The sequence below is a fragment of the Cavia porcellus genome, unplaced genomic scaffold (assembly GCF_034190915.1).
Source record: "Cavia porcellus strain 051 isolate PalLab524CR breed Dunkin Hartley unplaced genomic scaffold, mCavPor4.1 scaffold_24, whole genome shotgun sequence".
Classification (NCBI taxonomy): Eukaryota; Metazoa; Chordata; class Mammalia; order Rodentia; family Caviidae; genus Cavia; species Cavia porcellus.
Genome location: NW_026947507.1, coordinates 1,472,932 through 1,498,759, shown reverse-complemented (window position 1 = coordinate 1,498,759; position 25,828 = coordinate 1,472,932). Strand labels below are relative to the sequence as shown.

The 25,828-nt window shown below is 34.4% G+C and overlaps 1 protein-coding gene across 1 annotated transcript in view; it reads left to right on the top strand.

Moving 5' to 3' along the window:
- Tnks (tankyrase) overlaps window positions 1–25,828 on the top strand; it is a 171,488-nt gene that overhangs the window by 85,979 nt on the left and 59,681 nt on the right. The window contains exons 4-5 of the mRNA XM_003462614.5: window positions 9,191–9,227; window positions 9,972–10,047. Coding sequence (XP_003462662.1) covers window positions 9,191–9,227; window positions 9,972–10,047 — 113 coding nt within the window. The remainder of the gene's footprint in view (window positions 1–9,190; window positions 9,228–9,971; window positions 10,048–25,828) is intronic.

Genomic DNA, 25,828 nt, shown 5'->3' with positions numbered 1-25,828 from the left:
TGCTCAGCATGCTCTACATATTCATCCGTCTTTCTGCAGATAACCAAATTTCATTCTTTTTTGATTGAATAATACTCTATTGTGCATGTACACCAAATAGTGTTTGTCCATTCATGTGTTGATGGGACCTAGGCTGGTTCCATATCTTGACTATTGTATGTTGTACCACAATAAAAGTGGATATACTGGTGGAAATATAAATTAGTACAGCCTGTAGGAAAATCAATATGGAGTTTCCTCAAAAAGTAGAACTACCATTTGTTCCAGTGATCCCATTCCTTGGTGTGTACCCAGAGGAACGGGTATTAGACTACTGTTTCTTATGACAAGTATAGTCCTAAGAAATTTCAGGCTAATGTGGACTTGCATGTGATCACTTTTTAAATGATATGAAATGACTTTGTTTTTATTATATGTGATTTCATACTTTCTATATTTTGTCCATGATTCATTTTTTAAAGTCTGGAAGATGTAATAGTCTTGCAATTTTGCTTTTTTAAGAAATACAGATTGAGACTTCTTCAGCTTTACATGCTTCCCTTATATTTATTTTCCTTAATTTTCCCCAAAAGTATCACTAGCATCTTACTTAGTATTAAAGAGAATTGACTTCAGCAAAGTCTGATAAATAATATTGTCATAGACCTAATCTTTCTTATTTAAGACCTCATAGCATTCGCTTACTAGCTCTCCTTTGAATGAAATAACCCTTAATAACAAATAAATTTACTTATGCATTTAACAAATATCTATTCAGCTCTACAATATGCCATAACACTAGTACAATAAATCTTGAATCAGTAAGAGTGAAGTGATGGGATTAAAGCTGGCACACCAGGAATGATGCCAAATCCACAGAATCTTACTCATTTAGCAAGCTGCCAGGCACAGGTTTAGCGGATGAGAAGTTGTCATTTGGCTAAGCATGATTGGTAGGTGTGTAGAGAAAAATGGTTGAGGACCATTTTTAGGAGGTAACAGAGCACCTAAGCACTATGTTCTCAGATTTATTGGATTTTTAAGGATTTATTGATCGGGGAAGGCTGTATATGTTTATGTATGTCTGTGGTAATAAAAAGATTTAGATCAGAGAAATAATAGTTCCTAACACTGTTTAGATGATGGACCACTTCTAAGTAGTTAACAAGATCATTTTAGACAAATAGATTTGGTTAGGAACCTCAGATTTAACATTCATTGTTTATAAACATAATCTTAGGATAGCTTTAGTAAGACAAACTAGTTTGATATCTTTATTATACATGGTGAAGACATGGCTATACATAGCCAAGTCACTTGACTAAATTTTTAAAACTATGTCATAGCAAAAGTGGCCTAGAATCTATGTCTTTTGATGGTATTTTTTACCACAATGGTTTCATGAAGTCATCTATAAGCTTGGCCAAATATCTTAGCAAATGAAGATAAATTGGAAATTTAAGAATTATAAACATGAGCAAAGAGATGCAAATAGTATCAGGGGAAAAGTAAATGATACAGAATTTATGCTATGTGTTGGAAGGTATGGAGAATGGGATACACTGTATAAAAATTTTTTAAAGTAAATTTGGTCTGTATTTTTAAAGGATTATGAATTATCAGGCTAGAAAGTTGAACATTTTGAAATGGGTATTCATATTTATTGCATCCTATTTTGGTATTTGTGTTGAGCACAGGTATAAATTAATTAAAGCAGAAATGAACATGCTGATTGAAGAGCTGGAGACACTAGGGTGTTATCCCAGGACTATTGCAGGAGGGTAGTGCCAGGAAAAAGTATATAAATAAATGGCAGCAATAAGAAAGGATTTCAGGTAGAGAGAATCACAATCTCGTATTTCAGAGCTACAAATTATTGAAAATTGATAGTAAAATTGAAAATATTTACATTGATATTCAAATTATAGTTCATCCATTAGTCTGTCTGAACACAATCATTGGAGTATTTTGTTGATTCAGCTTTGCATATGGTGCATCATTACCAGGAGTCAGCTCACGGATCAAAAAGGACTAATTATTAGAATAACTCATTTAAATAATTAGTTAACTTAACTATTAATTTAATTATTAAAATGGAACAGCACAACCAGTTTGAAAGCGCATCTAGGGACCTGGGGATTTAGCTCAGTGGCATAAGCGCCTGCCTTGCAAGCACACAGTCGTGAGTTTGATCCCCGGTACAAAAAAAAAAAGAAAGCTCACCTAGCAGTTCCACATATAATAAAGAAAATGTTGTTTAAGAGAAGCTGTTTGATAAAATACGTCAAAGTCTGTAAAAACTATGAGATACAACATTTAGAAAGCCAATCTTCTTCTTTCCCTAGTACTCAACTTTTTCTTTTTTGTTCTTATTTTTTGTTTTTACCAAAAATAAAAAAGATCCAATACTGGTGAATATTCATTTAATGAATTTACTTAACCATTCTCTTACAAAGTTAACACTGTAGGCTCTTGTACTATCATGATTGCTTTTGTTTTTTTAATCTGATTTTTATCTGGATCTACTTTGGATATTTTGTTCAGTTGAGAGGAGATGTGCAAGATATTTTATTATAAGTTCAAAAAAATGTAGAGAAAAGATTATAAATTGAGGTTGTTAAAAAGGGTATATTTGTCTTCAAAAATTATTTTCTGGTAATTTTGATTGGGAAATTCTTTAAAGTTTTATCTAAGCACAAATCAGGAGAACATCTTTATTTGAAGTAGCAAACAATACAGGTTTCTATTTCAAATAATCTTGTTAAAATTATCTTACTAAAGTACCTTTACCTCTGTATAGAGGGTACATAGTGCAACATTTAACTTATACATTTTAATTTTCTGGGTTTTTGTTTGTTTGTTTTGTGTGGTACCAGGGATCGAACTCATATCCTTGCACTTGCCAGGCAGGCACTTATGCCACTGAGCTAAATCCCCAGTCCTTCTGTTATGTATTTAACTACTCTTTAGTTTTAGTTTAATTTCCTAGTTTCCTCCTGTTTTAAATACTGTACCTAGCAAGTTAGGGCAGAAACCTTTTTATCCAGACACATTAGAAAAATCTTATATCAATAATAAAATTCAAATTATCCCTCATCTTTTTTTGGAGGTACTGGGAATTAAACTCAGGACCTTGCACTTGCCAGGTAGGTGCTGTGCTGCTGAGCTGTATCCCCGGCCCTAACTCTCATCTTTTGCTGATAAAAATTTTATGTCTAGCTACTACTTTGAAGAGGTTAGAAATCAGATTTATGTAATTTTCAGTATTTGATATTATTATGCTTTTAGTAGATGGTCATTCAGAAGTTGTTCCTGTTACTCTTGGAAAGCTGCTTCAATTGAGCTGAGATTAACCTGTGAAATATACTTCATCCAACTTTTGAGAGTAATAACAATGTTCTCTATCTTGAAGGTAGTGGGCATACGCTGTATAGGTTTGTCAAAATGATGTTGAGATACTAATTATAATGTTAGTTTTATGTTTCCAAGGATAGGCTTTAGTTTGTGCATTATCTGTAACTTTACTACAGAATTTGCCTATAAGAAGTCTTGCCACCATTTCTAAGCATATATGAAGTGCCTCTTTGAACCCAAAATAATACATACCATTTTCTCTGTTTTTAAAAAAATACATAAATAGCAGAATAATGAGAAATGAAGGCTTTAAAATTGTGTAAATTAATTAAAGTTAGGAGAATTGTTCCCATAAGTGTCAAGTTTGGGAGTTCCCAACTGTGAAGATGTAGCAAAACTGTCCTGTTTCTCATTAGTCAATTTTTTTCTCTTTTGTTCTTATGCTTGTCTTTTAAGTAACAGGTCAGTTTTCCAGAATGGAGACTTTTACAGATTTTTACACGTTTAAAAAAAGGCTGCTTGGCAGTTCTCTACAAAGTTTAAAGGTATATGTATGCTATACTCCAGCACTAGTAGGTATTTACCCAAGAAAAATGAAATCTTTCCACACAAAATTCTGCCTGTTAATACTTTCTTATTTGTAATCACTAAAAGCTAGAAACAACCTAAATGTGTATCAGCTGATAACATGGATGAGCAAATTGAAGATTATCCATGTTATGAAATACTACTTAGTAATAAAAAGGAATAAACTTATCATACTTCCAGCATAGAGGAACCTCAAAAACACTGTACACTCTATAGCATGCAGTGAAACCTGGTGTCTGTATATACTGAGTCAAGCTTTGCTGCCAAATGAATTTTTTGTACTTTTTGGATTTCAGATTTGCAAATAAGGAATTGCTAATTGACAGCTGTAAAGGAACACTGATATAGAACAAAATATAAAGCTACTGCCAAACATTTTAGGTCAAATACGCAATTTATTTCTCAAACCCTTTCTTGGGAAGCAACCCTTGTGATAGTTAAAAAAAAACCTTGCATCTCACTTCTTGGAGCCCCCACCTGCCTGGTGACTGATTGCTTAAGAAACAGTGAGTATTATGAACTCTGAGACTCCTTATGTGACAGTGCGATCAGTTATGCTTAGAATCAGAATTCCTTGTGTCCTTCTGTTCTTTCTTTCCTCCCTTCCTGTGTTCTTTTTCATCATATCAAAAGATTCTTTCCTCTGCATTGTAGTCCGAAAGGTCATTTTCTTTTAAAATATAGGCATATCTCACTGGTTAATGGCTTCCTGAAGGAATACCTCTCTTGGCTTTTAATATGCAGCATTAAAGAATATTTTATATCACCATACAATCTTTTTCTTTGGCCAGTGTGTGTGTGTGTATATATATATATATATATATAATGTCCTTAATTTTAATTCATTTATGCCTTGATATTGGAGGCATATATTCAAGTCCAGGAATTTTTTTCTTGTATTTCATAATGAAAAAGTGTTTGGTAGTCAGAGGAGGGTGGGGGATATAATTCTAGACTTAACTGGTATAGACTTTGAAGCCAGTATCAGAATCAGCAGAAAAATTTGATGGGATTCAAAGTTAAGAGGAAGGCTCTGATAGTTTTTCATTTCTTTCTGTTATCCCAGAAATAGTCACGAAAGAGTCTATAATGAAAACAATAATTTAGACGTTCCAGTGACCCATATTTGCAGACAGTGGGCTGTCTCAAAATTGCTTTTAGTGGAAGACCTAACTTTAGCTTCTTTTGATTAAATTATTGTCTGATGCTTTAGCATCATTCCTTCTGCAGCCACACAGATGGTTCTGGACTCAGTTCTATAAGTAGAACAGTGGAATATGTCATGTAAATTAATATTTTATTCTGCAAATAATCTGTTGGTTTAGCTATAAAAATCAATTATAATTAACCAACTATATTTGCTGATACCTTGATGAAAAGATACCTCTTTCAGAATTATTATACATTTATGGTATTGCTTAGTACTCAGCAATACAAGAGTCTCTATATTAACTTCGTAATTGAAGTTCTTGACTGGAGTCTTTACATAGCTCCTCCCTTGAGATACCTAATAAATTAAGGACTTAAGGCATGCTATGGGAAATGCAAACTGCATTGATCATTTGAACAGACCTAGAATGAATTTTCTTTATTCCTTTTTCCATGACCCAGTGGCCCATGTTTACAAACTAAGACAAAAGTTCAAATGCTTTAAAGTAGCTTTGATGGTTGTTTGGGGCTTAATCTATTAATATGTTTAACCTAGTTAAAGCTAGTAATTGTCTTTTTAAAAAAATTGTCTTATTATTTTCTCTTCTCTTTTACTATATCACTTCTTCCGAAGCTCAGATTTGGTGAATTTGCACTCATATTAGCCTCACTCAGTGCCTGAGAAAATAGTGGATAATGCTCAATGAAACCTTAGGCATCCATTTCAACTGCCGTGGCACCAGTGCCATTAGCTGTAAATGAACATGTTGTAAATGATTGCCTAAAGATGTTCTGAAATTGGGGATGAGGTGAAACGGAGAAGGGTTACTTTCAATTATATCTGCCTGTATTTCATATAAGGAGACATTAACAGCTACGTACCATGTGTGGTCTAGAAGTAGAAAAATTAAGTGTCAGAATTCTTTTTTAAGTACTTTATTGCTGTAAGTATTTATGATTACAAGTTTATAATCTTTTCATGCTACTCCATCTAAATAAAACCAAATAACTTTTTTCAAAATTTAAGTATAGGTTGATCATATCTGTTGCTGAAGAAAGAAAGAAAACTAGATAAATCAAGCCCTTGCAATGAGAAAATCAAAGTCAGTTAAGAATCATGATTTCTATTTTGCTTATGTAAGTTGCATCATTTTTATTCAAAAAATAGTATTATTTTTATACTCATTGAAAGAGAAGTTGTTTCTGACTACCTCAGAGAAATACAAAGGAACATTTTATGTTTAACCTTTAGCCAATAACATAGCTTTTTAAAATATTAATTTGTATACTGATGTGTGTATGCTTTTTATGTGTATTATGTTACTTTACTAATAATGACAGTACAGACATAAAAGTAACTTTATAGCTTGGGTTTTTTTTTATCACATTTTATTCTAATAAAAATATTTTAAGCCATGTATGTTCTCCATTCCTAGCTGCTGTTATCATGACTGTAATTGCCTGCTTTCTAGCTGATCTATTGCCAGTCTTTATCTGGGTGGTATTAAAGAATATAAATGTTCCATAGAGCTCAATGGACTCAGCCAGAATATTTTAAGTTTCTCAGCTAAAATGCAACAGATCTGGAGGTTTGGCTGTTAAGTAAGTAGCTTACATTTATTGTCAGAATGTATGAGAAGCTCTAAATTCATTGTGTTAGTTGTTCCTGTGAGGTAGCATTTGAAAAATAGCTTCAGTTGTTTGTGAATTGTGGTCCTTGGGCACCAGATAGTGGATGCTGGGATGTATTGCAGAAAAGCTGATTAAAGTACTAGGATCTCTAACAGTAAGAGTAGAAAGCCGTCTATAATACCTGTGTCTCACTCTGTCGAATGCACTTATTATATATTTCCTTTTGAAATCTTTGGTTTATTATCAGTCTATCTGAGAATGCATAATGTTTTTTCCAAAATGTGCCTTTTGGTAAAAACATCAATAAGCTATGCATGATGAGAAATTCATGTAGGTAGACTGATTTGAACTTTGAGGCTCCCAAATACTTTGCAGTTTTATTACCTAGCTTTGTCGGAGTCACATATCACTGTGACTTATATCTCAATAAGAGCCACATGAAGTTAACAGGGTTAATGTGTTTTTACTGTATATCAGGAAATTTATACTTCTAAATAAGAACTGTCAGAATATCTTTTACTTCTCTCTCCTCGTCTTTTATTCCTTTTTCTTGCCCTTCTTCCTCTCCTGCTACCTTTCTTTCTGTTACCTTCCTCCCCAAAAGCTTAGTGAACTACAATATAAGTGTACTCTTTCTATATGATCACAAAACATCCTTTAAATATTAAGTAAATAGAAAAATATTTTAAATTCTACTGTAATCATTTTTTACTTTAATAGAATAATATTAATAATGTCTTTTGTTTTTGAAGCTGGCATGTAGGCCTTTCAAGTGAATGAATGACTTTATAGATAGTGGTATACACCACAATTTGCTTTATGTAGATCTTGATTTTTTAAGGACTTGAGATACAGATTATGTCATTTTCATCACAACAGGTTTTTTTAAAAATTGATTTTGTAATTTCTGTACTTCTTCCTAAAATGTTCAACTTCTGTATTGTTACCTAAAACATTTAATAAGAATTAATGTTTAGCTTTGAACTTTATTGACTGGAGGATATAATAATATGACCATTCCACTGTCATTTGTTAAAGAAATCTGACATACAATTTATGGGAAATTGGGAAACCAATTCTGTGACCATGAAATTGTGCATTCTAATTTATTGCTATATATTATTAAACTTGTGACTTTATTGGTATACAAGATGCCCAAAGATAGGATAGATTTTTGACATTTTCCTTATTTTAAAATACCTGATTATAATTTCTGTATTTTAACATTATTTTAATCCAAGAGGCAAGACAAAATTAAAAGTAAAAAAATTTGCTAGTCGTGGATTACAGAATTTAAACATGTATTTGGTGATTCTGAGATAGCTTTATCTTTAATGCTTTTTGTAGCAATACAGAAAAAAATGAAGTTCACATTTATAAGTAGAACTTATTTCATATTGGAATTATAACTTTAATTTAGTCTAAAATTTTATATCTACTTTGATTTGTTAGGACACGTTATATAACTATCTCTTTAATGATATAGCAAACTGAGTTCAGTGAGTTATCGCTGAATCATAGTTCTGGCTGTCCTTTTTATTTATTGAATGAACAAACAACTGTGTTAAAATTCCTTTTCCTTCACTTGTGCTTGTGAAAGAAACTTGTTAGATTCTGAGTGCCTTAAGAAATTTGTTATGAAAGATTTTTAATTATATTTCTATTTTCAGTCTGTGTTATATTTTGAAAATCCATTGTTAAAAAATAGAAGTGGGAAAAAATCATGGTAATTGAGTAAGTGCTCATTCTCAGAGACCCCCAACCTTCTTTTAAAACATGTTTTAATATTTATTGTTAGTAAAGTTTGATATTAAAATTGTGTGAACTATAAAGGTTAAAGCATGTTTTTATTATTGTTTAAGAATGTATCCCGTTGCGATTTTTTTGCTTTGCCTCCAAGAGGTTCATAGCATTTGGTACGTAGTTCACGTATTTCTAATCTACAGACCTTCCCTATTGAGGCGGAGGCTTCGTGGTTCTGATATTTGCATTTTTCTACTACTATAATGCTCAATAGTGGTAATTAATTTTGTTAAAAACTTTTCATATTATTACAAATAAAACTGTTTTTGAAGACCAATGATCTGTTCCTCTAAGGAGCCACATTATTTTGCTTTTGTCTCAGAATGGATTATGCTTCACAAGTATACTGTGACAGCCTGAATAGGCAAGGGGGGAGGGGACATTGTCTTCAGCTGGCATGCTGTTATCAGAGGGAATGTGCTCCTGGACAGGAGATTTAGCATTCATTGGTTGTCTGAAGAAAGCTATTTCATCTGAGGATTGGACAAGAAGCTGCGTCAATTTGCTGCCCGTCTCCAAGGCACTGGTGATGCTGCCTTCACAAGCTGGCTAACGTCACGGCTCCATCACCCAGCGGGGTGTGGACTCTTTCTGTTCTCTATTTCATTCTCTATTTGCTGCCTACTGCATTTCTTAATCTGTCTTCTGCCAAATGCTAACAGCATGATATTTTGCAATCATCTAGGTGAATACAAGAAAGATGAACTCCTAGAAGCTGCTAGGTAAGCGATTCCATTCATTTTGAGTATAATTCATTTAAGGGAGAGAGAAGGGGAGGGCAGGTGGAGAAGTATAAAAATTATAAGATGTTATTGTCTTGCTTGGATTTTATGCAGTAATGCAGATATGACCTTGTACTAAATGTTTGTATACTTTATTTTACATGATGAATATATATATTTAGTGATAAAATCTTTCACTGTGGTGATGATTGTAAATTTTATTTGGAAATTTCTTAACCTGCCTACAAACCGTAGTTGCCCAGCCTTTCAAATGATATGTTTGGAGTGTTTAAATACCTGTATCATCATTTTTCTGTCAAGACTTTTGTAACAAAGCCTAAATGAGGGACATAAAGTAAATGTTAAATTCACGCCTATTTTTTTTGTTGTTGTTCTTGAGCATTTGTAATTTAATTGACTTGCTTATTATAGGGTTTTCCATGTATTTCTGAACTCCAGTGTTTTAGATGATTTATTATAATAAAGTTGATTTGTAATTAAAGAGTTGACTTTATGAAGGTAAATGAAACAAATGAAAATGTAGAAAGCTTTATTATCCAAGATATATCTCTATATGATTAACAGGTAATAAATAGAAGTACACTAATTCTGTTAAATATTGGAAAGGAAATTAATTATGTTTTATGTGAAAGAAATCACATCAAATCTTTATTACTCTCTTGTAGAAAATATTCATACACATAACCTCTATGATTTTATAAAAATTGACCTATGTTTTTATAGGAGTGGTAATGAGGAAAAACTAATGGCTTTACTGACTCCTCTAAATGTGAATTGCCATGCAAGTGATGGACGAAAGGTAAGTTATTCAAAATATAATCTTCAATAATTTCTTCTTGTTTTACAACAGATTTTTTCAAGTAGGCATACATGTATCTGTATCTGTATCTACTTGCTTATACATACAATGTACATGGCTCTCTGTTTACTGGCATCTTTTCACTGTAAAATGAACTGCTGCGTTACCTGTTATTAGCAGTTGTGACATATTCATAGAGCTGGTGTAGCATAGCTCTTCAGTAGGCTTTTTCTCGTAAGTGTCATATGCTGAAAGTTGTTGCACAAAACCATTACTTTATCAGTAATTAAAACTAACATACCGTTTTCTGTGTATGACATTGAAAACTGAAAATGTGCCCTATATATTCGCTTTGTCAGGATATTTGCATTCTGACTTATTTGCGGTTTTGTTTACCTAGATATCAGCACTTTTTCCATTAAAACTGAGGAAATGTCAGTGCTGTTTTTAAAAGATCTGTATAACAGCTCTGCTTTTTAAAGTTATGTTAATTGGCTAAGTTTTATTGTAGCATATTGAATAAAATAGATTAAAAGAAAATACTCTGCATTAGTGTACATTTGTCATAAATGTAAGGTAATGTATAGTATCCGGCTGGCAACATTATTATGTGCTCTGTATTCTAGCTGAGTACAGACTAAAATGTAATCTTTTATATCTTGTGGTAATTGACTGCAAAGTTTTGCAACGGTTTAACTGAAGTGACTGAGAAACAAAGTACTCTGTACTGCTGTAAACTGGTGAAGATTTACTCATAGGGTTATTTACTCCAAGGAGATGTTTTTAAATAGTAAGTGCTCATCTCTCCTTCAGTTCTGGAGTTGCTTTGAGAATCTTAACACTCTTGTATGTGCTTTGAGCGAAAGATTTTATTTGGATCCTTTTAATGGATAAAATGACTTCTATCACTGCAGGAAAGGGCCTTCTTATCTGTTGTAAATGCAGCTAGGGGTTTTATACAAGATCTTTTAGAGCCAAACCTACTCATGATAGCCATTTATGTGGAATTACTGTAGCAGCAGTCGGTTTCTGTCCCGGCTTCATTCTCCGGTCCTTACCCTTGTACCTTGGCAGGTCCATTTCTAGTGTGGGAAGTCATCATTATTCAGGTACATGATTCCTGCCACTTAGCGAGTTTTCTCTTCTTTTTGCTTCATCCTCCACCCAGACGTACAGCATTCCATCATTTGTCCTCCCCAAAGGAGAAGACACTCACTTCCATATAGCTGGAACCGTTGTATTCCCCACCCAAATTCTGAGGCTTTTTTTCCATATTTCTTTGTAGCATTTGCCATAGACTTCATGAATTCCAGTTATTCAAATACAGATCTTTTCTTCCCTGTGTTAGTTGTCTTTGTATTTTGCATAGGACAAAGACTGATACTTTCATGTAACAGCAACTTAGGCTACTATGCCGCTGTTCCTTGTTCCCTGATAAATATAATTCTGAGTAAGAAAATCATCTGCACTCTTTTGCCATTTAGAAATTTAAATCAGGAGTATGTCAATGGGATATTTTATATTGTTATTACTAGTACTGTGCTATTAATTTAATTCTTGGTGATTGTAATAGAAGAACTATGTATTTTAATGTGTAGAACATTTTTTAAGAACATACCTCAGATATTACCCTAAAGGAATCCTAATTTAGAAATAATGCAGTAGTTTTCCAAATAACTTCTGACAAATTTTTAGATTAATGTTTTTTCAAATGAGATTAGATAGAAAAAGGAAATCAGGCTTACACATTTATTAGGTTTTATTTTATGCAGAAAATATGGGGAATCATTCACAGTTTCATTAATATGCAAAATGCAAGTAAAGTTGCATAATTTAGTTGAATACTATACATTTTATTCTCATTTATAGCATACACAGTAATTCCTATTAAGTGTATCAGTTGCAGAAAAGCCACAAAGTGGTAAGTATTTTCAGTATTGGAAATTAAGACAATATTTCTTTCTTTTGTTTTCTTAAAACAAAAAATCCTGCAAGCAAATCTGCCTGTTATCAGTAAGTCTCTGTCTCAAATATTTAGTATTTTTTTCAGGCCCTTTGAGTGTGCTTACATAGAAATAGGAAGTCAGATTATATATATTGAGAGAATAAAGATGCTTTTTCATATATAGTAAGGTATAAATAAAGTTTCATTTCTTGACTTGAATTTTAGAACACATTGCAGAATCAAATTCTTTTCTGGAAGTTTCCTGAATGACTATTTGAATGCTTGAGTCCTAGTTTTTACTAAAATTTTTGTTTGTAAATTCAGAAAACCCTTGGAATTGTTTTAGGATACGGGATGTTCTTTATACAATTGTCTAGGAAAATTTACCTAGACATTTGTAGGGATTTGAGACTTTAGTATTCCTTTTTCATGTAATGTGGGGGATTATACAATGAGAATGCAAATTCTAAAAAGACTTTTAATTCTATGCTTTGACTTAATGATCATCTAATTAGGTATTGAGTGGTTAGTAGTAGTATTTCTTGGAGACATTGTTTTTCTAACCTGTGGAATTCTGAAAATAGTGAAGTGTCAGTAAGATTTTGTATACTTTGTATTGTGTTATTCTTTGATTTTTGTCAAAACACAAAATTACAACAAACTGAAAAATCTTGATTGGTTTTTATTTATGATAATTGAAGTGGACAACCCTTTTTATTAAGGAGAATTCTGCTGAGCTCAACAGAAAGCATTATAGACAGTAAAGAGCTCAGGAGAGTAGAAGTAGAACAGATAAGTAGATTGGTCGTTTCAAAGTTACTTTTCTTGTAAAAGTTGAAGCAGGGAGAACTTCCTTGTTGTGCCAGCTTGGGGATTTGGCGGTCATTTTGTCTCTCCTGTTTTCTCAGAAGGTCAGGTAAACAACTTGGTTTCAGTGTGCTGTCGTTGAAATTCAGCTTGAGTGACTTCACATGGGTCTGGACTGTTGGGACTGGTACGGACGCTCATCCCAAACCAATGCCTCCTCTCCATTTTGTTTAACGTTTTACATATAAATAAAAAGTGAAGCTCGTCTATTCTAGGAAATTTCACTTTCGTACCCAAAAATGCAAAGGCAGAAAAAAAGTTTTGTATTTTGCTCTAAAATGCTACTTTCATACAATTATATGTACAGTGTCAATCATAGCTACTTTAGAAACAGGCATAAATATAATTTATGCTTCTAGCTCATGTGATTAGCCATTGCATTGTACAATTCTAATTGCAGCAAAGCACAACCAAAAGCCTTAAAATAGATTGATTGCTTTCTAGAATACCTTATTACTGTATTTTCACACATATTTCTGTACCTTTAATCTCTCTTTACAGTATTTTCTGTTAGTCACTTTTTTAAGCAATTAATCCAAATATCCTACCCTTATTTGCTATTTAAGATGGTAATATTTTTCCCATAACTATACCTATGTATAATAAAGGAAAATATTTGAATGTATCTCCTTTATTATAATTCTCAAGTGTTCTTTTTGTTGCTTTGTGTGTGTGTGTGTTATTATTCCCCTTGTTAGTGTTCTTTATCCTCTTACAAATATCCTAAGTTTATCCCCTATTCTTAACAAGGAATAGATGGAATCAAGGATTACTGTACAGTTTTTAAATAGCAATGGTATCCATCTTTGTCTACATCTGCTACACCTGTTACCGCTTTGATTTTTATGTCACCAAATACTGAAAATAATTAGTATTGATTGGTGCTTTTAAATAAATTGCTCAATGTAATTTCTGATATTTCAGATTTCTTTTTGTTACCTTCATTTATTCATTCACTTAACATGTAATACCCACTACTTATAGATAATTGTATCATGGGACATACATATAAGGTTAATATACTTGTTCTCAAGGAGCTCAAGAATTGATAGAAAAATTAGATTATTCAGAACACTGCGGATAATGTACTAAAAAGTTGTAGTATTACTTTTGCTGTGTTATAGTTATAAAGTATAGATTTAGGGTAAGGTTTTCTGTGGTCCTTTTTTAAATATATTAGTATGTAGCTATATATGCCGTTCTATCAGATATCATAAATTAGATGAATGCAAAATTAGAGGAGCATGATTTAATTGAGAAAACTGAAAGTTTGCTTAAAATGTCAGATTTTTACTATGTAAATGTTTGTGTCCATACAATAGGAGATAAGAAATCTCTGAAAACAAAGATATTTAAAACTGTTTGCATATAGAGATCAGTCAGAAATGATGTATTATACCTGGAAAACCCTTAAAAAACTACATGATATACTTGAAAGAACAGATGATGATCAGAGAGACTGAATTCTGTTCGTGACTCTGCCACTTTCTCTGTGTGTGACTCTGGCTCTAGAATTTTCAATTTGCTAATTAATAACTGAGAATATCAACACATTTTCCATGTATTAGTCCATGTAATAATGTGGTCAGTGTTCTCAGTACAGTTTGTAGGACGTAGGAGAACTTCAGTGAATTAGATCCTCACTCTTTTAACAATTTTTTGAAGCTTTGGAACACAGGTAGAATGGACATATATGTGCTGTAACATTTCCTTTGTCCCCATATAAAATGTCCATATTATTCAAGCTCAGTCCCAGGTGACATCTGGATAAACTACAGGCTACCAGCTGATTAACAAAACATATACTAGAATTAATCCTTCTGGAGCTGTCCCTGTCCAACATTGCATTTGATAGCTGTTCATTTAAATTAGCAGCTTACAAATTCAGGAACATGTTCTTAAGATGTATACCTACTTTTAAACACATATTCATTAAAAGTTAATATTTGCCTGAACACAATACCACAGTGTTCATTTGAATTCCATAAAGTAAAAGTAAAACATGAGAAAGATACCAGATTAGTGTAAGTTTTTGTACCTGTATTTAAGTTTTGGGATTATATTCATTTGTCATATTGTAATATAGGTAGAATTTCTCATTATTCTTGGCCAACTGCCTTCTCTGTCAGTATAACTCTTCTATCATTTTTAAGCGAAGTTATAACAATCCTTATGTGATTTATTGTTACTTCGAAGACTCCTCAGTTTTCAGCATGGCTCTTATTAAGCCTTTTTGTCTAGTCATCTCCCTCCCTGTCTCTGATCTTAGCCAGGGACTGCTCTGATGAATAAAATGAGAAGTGATGCTGGGCCCTTTCCAGGACGGCCCTTGAATTGGTCTGTCGATTACTAGCTTCTTGCTTTTGGAATGCTGCTTCTTGGAACTGCTGTCATGCAGTGAGACAACTCAAGTGACCATGTAGAGCTGTCCACATGGAGAACCGCCAAACCCCTGAGCTCTGAGTTGAGCTTGTGAATGACTGCTGTCTAGGCATCACAGACATGCTAGCCCCTCTGAATGCCTAATGCAGTCTCCAGTTGCATCCTAACTCACACCACAGAGAGAAACTGCCCATGTAACAGCATTCCTGGCTGATTTGTTATGTAGTACTAGAAAATTGAAATACCTGACCATATCAGAAAGTAAAACTCAATGCTTAATATGTAATAGACAAGAAAAAGTAGTTCTTTTTTTCATGTGAATTGCTGGAAATAATTTTTCATAGCTACTTGGAAGAATGATGATTTTTTAAATATTTTCCAAATACTTTTGAATTTAAAGTTTTCCCCCTTAGTAAAAAATGATTTCATATGTATATGAATTGTGTATGGTATTGTGCAACAAAACAAGATCTTGAATCTAGAACAGTTAAGTTATAACTGTTATTTGCTGTGTGATTGTGGCAGGTTTTATTAAATCTCTATGTTCATACTTTCTGGCCTACAATATGAATTTGAGCCATGTGAGTTCTAAAGTTATTAGTAATTACCAGTATCAGTGTTGGGTTGCTTAAGAGTCTGTAGTGTCACCCTGGACAGAATACCTACAATATCAAGGGCTGAGGATTTAGCTCTGTGGCATGAGCACCTGCCTGGTAAGTGTGAGGTTGTTTGTCGATCCCTAGCACACCCTTCCCCACTAAAGGCATAGAATACTCACAATATCTGGAATGAAGTTTACGTAACAAACTTATGTAAAGAACTTTTTAAAAGGAAATTATAAACTTCTTAAAGGAAAAGTCCTCTTTCCCTCTTAACTGAGGGCACATATCTGGCTTCACTGGCCCTTTGTTCCTTTTATCATCCTAGCTGTTTTGCCAAATCTTGGCAGATAAAAGATCATCTTTTTTTTATTTCCAATTTTTATGCATCATAGTTCAGATGCTACATGGGATTACAAGAAGGTCAGAATGCATTTATGTTTACATCAGGGAACTGTTCAAGTACTTTAGGTTCAATTATATATCTAATCAAAGCACTTGTTTAGAGTACTTCTTGCTGAGCAATGCTTGTCTTACTGTAATGCACAAATCCCTCAGAGCAATTTTTCTTGCCTACTTATGTTACAATATATTGCGTAAAATCTTTATGCTTGTGCATATGCATTTTATAACAATAAAAGCTTTTTTATTTTTCATTAGGGAAACACTTCTACTAAAACAATCTCTATTTTGTCAAGCATGACATTTCTGCTGGTAAGAGTAATTAGTACCGATTTCAGTTATCCTGTTTCACTCTTTGAGAAATGACTTTTTGATGGATAGGGCCAGAGCATTAAGAAGCAGGTGGTAAAACTTTGATGTCCACTTTACCTCTGCTTACCTACCATGCTCGTAAACTTTACATTCTCTTACACTGATATCCAAAAGCAAAGTTTTCTGCTATTTTCCGCAGTGGACCCTGTAAGGAATGGTGAGGGAATGAAATCCAAATCATTTGGCTGTGAGTGTGATTCTTTATCAAAATTTTACTTAAGACCCAAATTACAAAAGTGATACTTCAGCGTCTATTTTTAAAATTATTAAAATCTAAGCTTAAGCTTAGGTGTGCATTTTTCCCCCTACATTTACAAGTAAACCTAAGTTTATCTTAAAAGGTAGATCACTACTGCAGCCTTAGCCAAAAGTCCATTTGCAGAATGGCAAGGGAAAAGGATTGGAAGAAACACACACTAGTGTTCCAGTTTGGTTGAGTGGATGATGATATTATTTTCTTTCTTTTTTTTTTTTTTTAATGTACAAACCAAGATAATATCAAGAAAGTTAAAAACACCCCTGTAATCATGATGACTTATTACTTTAATATCTTTGGCTTGAGCAGACTGTTAAATTAATATCATTTGACTATAGACTACTCTAACAACGTTCTTACATCTTTTGCAGGGTGAACCTTCTTGTTTAAAAACCTTGCTTAAGTAAAAATAGGATCTGATTTTTGGGAACTGCTTCTAGCATGAGAAAACAAAAAGAAAGTGAAGAGATAACTATGGACATAAGAATTCTGAAATTATTGTAGCTTCAAATTAGCATTATTAAAGTAATTGGCCACAAGATGAACTGTCCATTTTATAATTCATTGTGTACCAGGTACCTCATATCTTAGTCGTTTAGGACTAACATAGCATTGACAGGGCAGCTTAAATTACTCTGTCAAGCCATCCTGTTATGGCTTGTATCTTAATGTTCCCCCAAGACTCATGCACTCATACATGAGGCTTTTCTGAGCCAGTATAATCTAGGGTATATGGTACTGGGATTAAGGATGCGGTAGTAAATTAGTCCATTGACTGGAGGTACCATAGTTCTGGGTGTGCATAAGGGGAAGGCATATCTTGGCTGTGAGTGACACTATCCAAAAGACATATAGCTTGGATGAGATAAAAAGTAAAGTGAGGCTTACTTGTTACTCATAGCTTGCTGCCTTCTGCTTGCAGTACTGTCCTGTATCGTGGCCCTCTGCCATGCTTTCCTCCTTGGAACCAGCCAATTATGAGTTGAAACCTCTACAAACTATGAGCTAAATACACCTTTCCTCCTTTAACTTTGACTGTTGGGTATTTTGCCTCAGTAATTCACAGAGTAACTAAGATAGATTTTGGTACCCGAAAAGTAGAGTCATTGCCATACTTACTACCTGGTGATGTGGTTTAGGAGCCTTTGGAACTTCCTTGTGAGAGGAGTTGAGAAAGGTTTGGAGATGCTTGCTGAAGACGCAGCCCCGAATGCTATAAGCTGAACTTGATGGAAGATTCTGATCAGAACTCAGAAGATCACACTGATAGACATTCATCTAGTAAAGACCAGGCTCAGAAGATTTTAGTTAGGAATGAGGACTCATTGTTTGTTGGACCTATGTATGTTATGCGTTAGCAGAAAATTTGTCTGTATTTTGCTCTTACCAGTGACTTTGCCTATCAATTTTATAATTCCTTGTGGGCAGCAGACTACTTAATCTGTTAGAAGAAATTTCAAGACAGTCATATGTTACAGACAGTGGCGTAGCTACTGTTGGGGGCTTTTGGCCAGATCTATATTGAGAATCAAGAGCAAAATGCCCAGCAGAATGTTAAGTTTTGAGCTTTGGTAGAAAGGAAGCTCCAGTAGAGTTACGACCTGCAAAAATGGGAAAGAGGAAAACTTGGTTGATAAAAAGGAGCAAGGTAATAGAAAAGGGCATCACAAGAACCAGCAGGACTCTACCATTTGCTGGCCTCAAGGATGCAAAGGTGAAAGAATTTGTCTTGAGAAGATTGCCCCTGAGCATCATATTCTACAGTGATGGTGGCCAAGGTAAAGTTGTTCCTCAGGATTTGGTTTGTAGTGCTCAGCAATCCAGGCACTTGACCCCTATAACCAAGAGAAAAGGAAGCCTGGCTACTGCTCTCGCTGAGCAGCAGATTTTAGGTGCATGCAGAATGCAAGAATTGTGGCGCCAGGAAGGCTTCTACCCAGATTTCAGAAAAAGACATGGGCAGTGTGAATCTGTGACTGTGAAGCCAAAGATGCAGGGGTGACCCTAGGAGGTTGGAGAAGTCGGGAACATGGATCATCTGAGGAAATAAGTGAGCACAGCTGGCTGGAGAAAGAGCCATGGGAGCTGTAACTACCAGCAGAACTCTAGAAGCAGAGCTATCCAAGCCCTTTGAAATTGACACCTTGCAGCAGAGTGCCCTGGAAGCTGGACACACAGCTATTGGACTTAGTGTTTACTTTGCTGAAATTTGGTCTTGTTTTAGTCCCATTCCTTTCTATCCCTTTTTTTGGTACCTTTTAGAATGGGAATATTTATTTTGCCATTGTATGTTGGAAGTGTTTAACTTTCTTTTCATTTGTACTTACAACTAATGTTAGAATATTCTGGCACAATAGAGAAGCAAAAGTACAAAATGAACAGTTTTATTGAGTTGAGGACGTGGAAAAGAGCACACGACCCATGGTGGCTGGGCTGTCTCTTTCGACCAGATACAGAGAGCCAGAAAGTTATATGAGAGTTATATGATTGAAGTAGCACATGGGGCGGATATTGATGACATGTGAGGAACTGATTGGAATTCTCTGTGTGTGTAAACAGGAAGGGGAGTTGCAATTAGGGCTAAAGAAGAATAGGAAGTGGTAGGCATTCCCGCTTTGGCCTTCCACCATGTTAGACCACCGCCATGACTGTACAGTAATTTATACTAGGACAGAACTCTTTCAGCTAAGAGTTTTCCTTAAATCTCAGAAGAGACTTTAGATTTGGGTTTTTCAATAGTACTGAAACTATTAGGTCTTTGGCAACTCTTAGATATGCAATGAATGCCTTTTGCATAAAAGAATACACATGAGTCTTTGAGATTCAGAGGTGGAGTGTTATGACTTGTGTCTACATGTCCCCTCAAAGCCTTATGTGCTCTTAGGTGGGGCTTTTAGGCAGTGGCTGGAGCATGGGTGTGTGAAGCTGGGTTAAGATGTATGATACGGGGATTAATGGAATGGGTATTTGAAGTTCTACCCTAAGTGTAGTTGACATCAATTAAAAGGTTGTATCGGGGCTGGGGATTTAGCTCAGTGGCATAAGCGCCTGCCTTGCAAGCAGGCAGTCATGAGTTCAATCCCTGGTACCGATAAAAACGAAAAAAAGACCAAAAAAAAAAAAAGGTTGTATCCTGGATGGAATATAAAAGGACAGAAGAAAGCTGGCTTGCTGTTGCTGTTTCTCTGCTTGCTGCCTGCCTTGCCATGGACTGTTTCTCCTCTGCATTACCCCTTTAGCATGCCATCTTGCCTTGGAGACAGCCAACTATGGGCTAAAATCTCTACAGATTCTGAGCTAAAATAAACTGTCCATCCTTTAATTTGTAGTTGTTGGGTATTTTGTCCCAGCAGTGAAGAAATAGTTAAGAGACACCTGTGAATTTATTTGGCACAAAAGAGATTTATTTCTCATGGTACTGGAGGTAGAAAGTCTAGGATCAGGATGCTAGCGTATCTGGTTGCTGTCAAGGTCTCTCTTCTTTCCTGAGTTTTTGCTGTCCGCTCATGTGTTAGGGAATATCAGGTTGCCTGCCTAATTTATGAAGGCAGTAATCCCATCAGGAAGTTCCCACCCTCATGACCTTATCCGAACTTACTTTTTTTTTCTTGGCATGTTTGCTTTTTGTTTTGTTTTGATTTGTTTGAGACAGGATTTCACTATGTGGTTCAGACTTAAAATTTGAATTTAGTGCTTCTTCTGCCTCAGCCTCATGAGTGTGGGAATTGCAGCCATGTGTCACCACACTCTTCATAAAATCTGACCTTTATCGCCTCCCAAAGAATCTGACACCACATACTATCACTTTGGGCTTCTACCATTAAATTTTGGTGACACAAACATTTAGTAAGTAATGTCTAGTTATTTTATATCACTTTTTCTTTAATAATCATTCAACAGGACTCTGCCATTCTTTTTCCTATCTCTTCCTCCCTCCATTCATTCACTCACTCAATTAAATTAGAATTATAAAAGGAAATTTCTAAAAGTTTTTAAAAACATTTATAATATATCTTTCACTAGAGGGGAGGATTTTTTCTTTTAAGAATATCATCCCCCCCCTCCAAAAAAGAATAGCTTTAATAGTAGAACTTGGGAAAAATGCTATAAAATAATAATCATTTGAAATGCATATTATGGTAGCCAAAATAGTTAACTTGTAAGCATCTAACTCTAAATGTGAAATATTGTGATTTTCCTTTTGTAAAGATGCTTTAATTTTGTAGTAGTAACATGATACTAGTCTTACACTATTGTAATAATTTATTCAAATAATCTACTTCAGAGAAGATTTAGCACCTTCTGAATTGGGGAAGACTGTTATGAATGGAAGACAGAACTGGTAATCTCTGTTCCTGGTTTCACTTCACTGTTGCATTCAAAAAACATCAAAGACTTTACTATCAAAGGTACTTGTAGATAAATGGCAGATATCTCTAGTGTCCTGGAGGTCTTAACTACATTAAAATCAGCTAGAGGAATTTTCCATTCTCCCATTTGCCATCAAAATAGCAACCTGATGATCTAGTACAATGATTCTCTCCTGTGTAATCTTTAAATGCCCATCAAGGCACATTGTTTCCCTTTTAGGAGGAAGCTGTCTGTCTGTCATACAGACTTAAAGTGCTTGATGCTTAGGTATGAAATTCTAGAATTTCAAATATGAATTATAAAAAGGAATGCACATGAAGTTTGGGATGTGGAAATACTTTTTTTCCCCTTAAACTGAAACATCATGTTACCTTCAGACCAGGAAACCTGTTTTCCATGAAGTCTACCAGCTATGTCTCATTAAATAATGAACAACTATTATTGTACTTTGAAACTACTAACCCTTTTCTTTCTATGCAAACTGAAAGGATGCTAGAAACTCATTTTATGCACACATTTCAGTTTGTTTGGTGATTCTGGAAGGCTGAGGCTGGAAAAGGAAAAACAAAAATTATTGGCCATTTAAGAATACCCTCAACATTTTCATAGTGATAATGCTAGGTTAAAATTGAATTAAATTGGCATTCAGAGCTTTATTCTCACAAAGATTAGCCTTTGGAATTCCTGTTCTTTTCATTTCTTTTCTCTTTTTCTTCCTAATGTATATACTCAAAAACACTTTTTATATTCATATTTTAAAATAAATTTTAACTATTTCATAAGGTCTGTAGCTTTTCAAATGCCTAAATTTTTCCTCTAAAAATGAGTATGTGTTACTTTAGAAGAACATCCTCTATGAGTCTGTAAAATTACGAATTATTATTTTTCTCTTTATTTGTGTATTTATCTGGAACGTATAGACTCTTACTAAGTGATAACTAGTCCAGCCTTCAAATGCAGTGTTGGAACTTTCATTAGAAGTAACTTGACAAGTTCTGTTAAATACAGTATTGATGGGGTGACTAGCAGTTCGCCAATTTAGATCAGTTCCATTTTAATTAGGAATATGGACCTATCAGAGGAAGACCAGGAATGTACTAGAGTTAGGGAACTATTCCATAAGAAACAGTTAAAGCAGCTGGAGGGATTAGTTCAAGAAGACCCCAAATGACTGTTAGACCTAAAAAGTTCATGCACTGGGAAGGAAACAGAAATCCTCTCTAATCCCATTGTTGTTCTTCCCTGTTCCTATATTTAAGCACCTTCTGTTATTGAAGGTGCTGGGTTACTCATGTTAATGGTCTGGCCACACTGTCAGTACCGATAGAGCTTTGATACCTGCCCACTGATAGTAATGGTTTTTTACTTCTCAAGAATCTGGTCATTTTCTGAAACATTCTATCTAGAACCTGAGCTCCTAGCCAAAAGAGAAGAAAGAATGGGAGTTCTAAAGTCAGACTGCCTGGATTCTATCCCTTGACTCAGCTGTTGTCCTCCTGTTGCTCAGCTTCTTCATTTGTTTTATAGAGCTAATAGTAGTTCCTAGATCATGTAGTTGCTCTGTAAAGAAGTCAGTGCATGCAGTGTACTTTGTAACGCTCTTTGTAGTAGTCTAAGAATTAAGAAACTTCAAGGAGACTCTCATCTCCATTTTTATATTATTAAAAATATCTCATCAAAATATGGCATTGGCAGTGAGATATATTTATTTTCATTGTTTCATACCCTTATCAACTCTTCAGTTTTTAATTTGCTTAGTGACAGTGGCTTAGATTGTGATCTAAGTATCACTATCTCAAATAGCTCCTTAGTTCTTTGCTTATTAACTTCTTAGCAGATTAATCATGTCTCTGTGCCTGATAAAAATTTAAGAAAGTTCTAGGGGCTGGGGATTTAGTTCAGCGGCATAAATGCCTGCCTTGGAAGCAAGCAGTCATGAGTTTGATCCCTAGTACCGATAAAAAAATGAAAAAGACAAAAAAAAAAAAAGAATAAAAATTTAAGAAAGTTCTGATTGTGTATGTAGTATATTTTCCTAGGATTTTTTTTTTTCCTAGGATTTTTTCCCCCAGGGCTTCACACTTGCTGGGGAGGCTCTGCATCACTGAGCTAAGACCCCAATCTCATAGGGTGTTTTTCTTAATGACTGCCATAATACTTTATTTGTGGAATGTAAACACTGACCTGTCTCAACCAAAAAATGAGTTGTTTGACGGAAAAATTAACATGTTCTCTTTTTCATAGAATTTACCACTTAACAGTCCAGTTGTTTAAATATAGCATCACCAAAAAAAATGTGTCTTTTTTGGTTAATTTTTATATGATTATACAACAGGAAGCATAATAAGATTTATTTAATTTATTCAGTACAAGAATCAACTGATTGTAATGATACTGACCTGAGCAATGCCCAGGATATTCAGTATGCACACAAGCATGCTGCCTGAGTGACAGGATAAACTGTTAAGTGGTTAGCCTTCTAAATTGGTTAAATGACGTAGGTCTTAGAATGCATAGGCATGTGTGCATGTGTACACACTAAAACAAGCCCGTCCAGCACTGGGCAACTCCAGAAAACAAGAGTTCCACTTACCATTAAGCCGGGCTAACTGAACAGCCATTCCCATTCACATGGGATCCATATATGTCCTGGTACCAGGAAAGCTCTATACAAACCAGAACAACTCAGTCACCATAATTTAGAAGATCCCAGAGGGTCTGATATAGACTACTTCTTCCCTTCATAGGAAAACAAAATACCCTGTACAACATAGGTTGTGTGGCTCTGATAACTTACATTATAGCTTTACAGTTGTGGTTTTAATTTTTCCTAGAGAATACATCAAATGTCACATGTGCCTGTGTTGAAATGTCAGTTTAACTCTTACACAAATTTAGAGTCAAATTTGCCCAGGTACATTAGCCATATTCTTCCTGTTTCTTTTTAGTAATACAAATCAAAAACTGACAATGTTTCATTCTTTTTGTTTTTAATTTTTCGTTTTTTGAGTTTTGAGACAGAACTCTATTATGTAGTTCAGGCTGGTCTCAAATTTGCAGCATTTTTCCAGCCCCAGCCTGAGTGCTGCAATTATAAGCACACACCACCCTCCCTAGTAGCACATTCATTTTTAAAAATTAACATAATACCTGTATATATGAGGTATTATGTTAAGCATTAGAAACATAAGATTAAGATGTATTCTCTGTTGCCACTGAGCTTAGAGTAGAGTTATTCTGGTTTTAAGGAAAAAAATATGTATTTAACTATCTTTGCTTTATGTGTAAACTGACATTTCAGCAACAATAGTTACATTTATATTTTTTTCTTAAAGCCAGAATTCAAGAGGAAAACTTTGAATTATGAGACTTCTTTAAGGATTTTTTATGTGAACATTTTGTAGCATGAAGATATTGGTAGTGACGTTTCTCAGATATTTTGCAAGATCATTGTCTGAAGACAGAATAAGAGAAGATAATGATTTGTCATACACTGTTGGTATTTTGTAATTTTTAAAAATAATATTGGAGGGGCTGGGGATTTAGCTCAGCGGCATCAGCACCTGCCTTGTAAGCAGGGCAGTCGTGAGTTCGATCCCCGGTACCAATAAAAATGAAAAACACACACACACAAAATAATAATATTGGAGATTAAACCCATGCCCTCTGCACTGAGCTACATTGTCAGCCCTGTTTATATTGCAGCAGAATGATCTTTAGATGGAGTTTATATATTTCCAGTAGTTTCTTACTTTACTATTCTACGTGTTTGTCTTTCAAGTTTTCCCCAAAGAAGCATCTGTTTTTAGAGTAAACATGACATATTTAAACTGGCAGTGATTGCTGTGCTTGTGTGTGTTGATGTCTTAAATGTTTGATTCTTGCATTTGCTAGTTTATGACTACCATCAATGATCTGGTAACATGTGTGAGGATTTTACAAATAGCTCTCCCTTATATATCCAAAACCAAAATTATAGTCTGTTAATTATCGTAGCAATCAGGAAATCACTTTTATCACTGCCTTGCTCTTTGGCAGTTGGGGTATAATTTTGACAAGATGATGGAAACATTCATAAGTTTAGTCTAGGTTACATGTCAGAAGACAACATTTGGCAAATAACAGTTATAAATGTTTTTCCTATATTTTGAAAAACCTCTGAGCTCTTTGTGGCATAAGCTTGTTCAAATCATCCTTTGTTCTCAAATTGTCTATACTTCTTTGCTTTGTTTTCTTCCATTTTCTGAGATTGATTTCTTGCATTTTACTGATTTGTACGTATTCTGCTGATACCATTTAGGCTGCAGGATTAGCTTCCACTGTGGAAAGTCTCACTCAGCTTTACTCACTCCTGTGAGCCTGTCACTCTCATGCTCACCTACTGCTGATTCAGTGCCGTTCACACTGCTGACTGAGTCATTTCTCTTCTGGATTAATCCCATAGCCTTTTGTTGAGGTGTTCTTGCCATAGGTTTGTTCCTGTTTTCTGTTTTATTTTCCATATGGTAAATTCTAACCTTAGATTTTTTTTTTTTTTATCCTCCAGCCTCAGCTCAGAGAGTGGTTCTCAGTCTCCCCTGGCGCTTG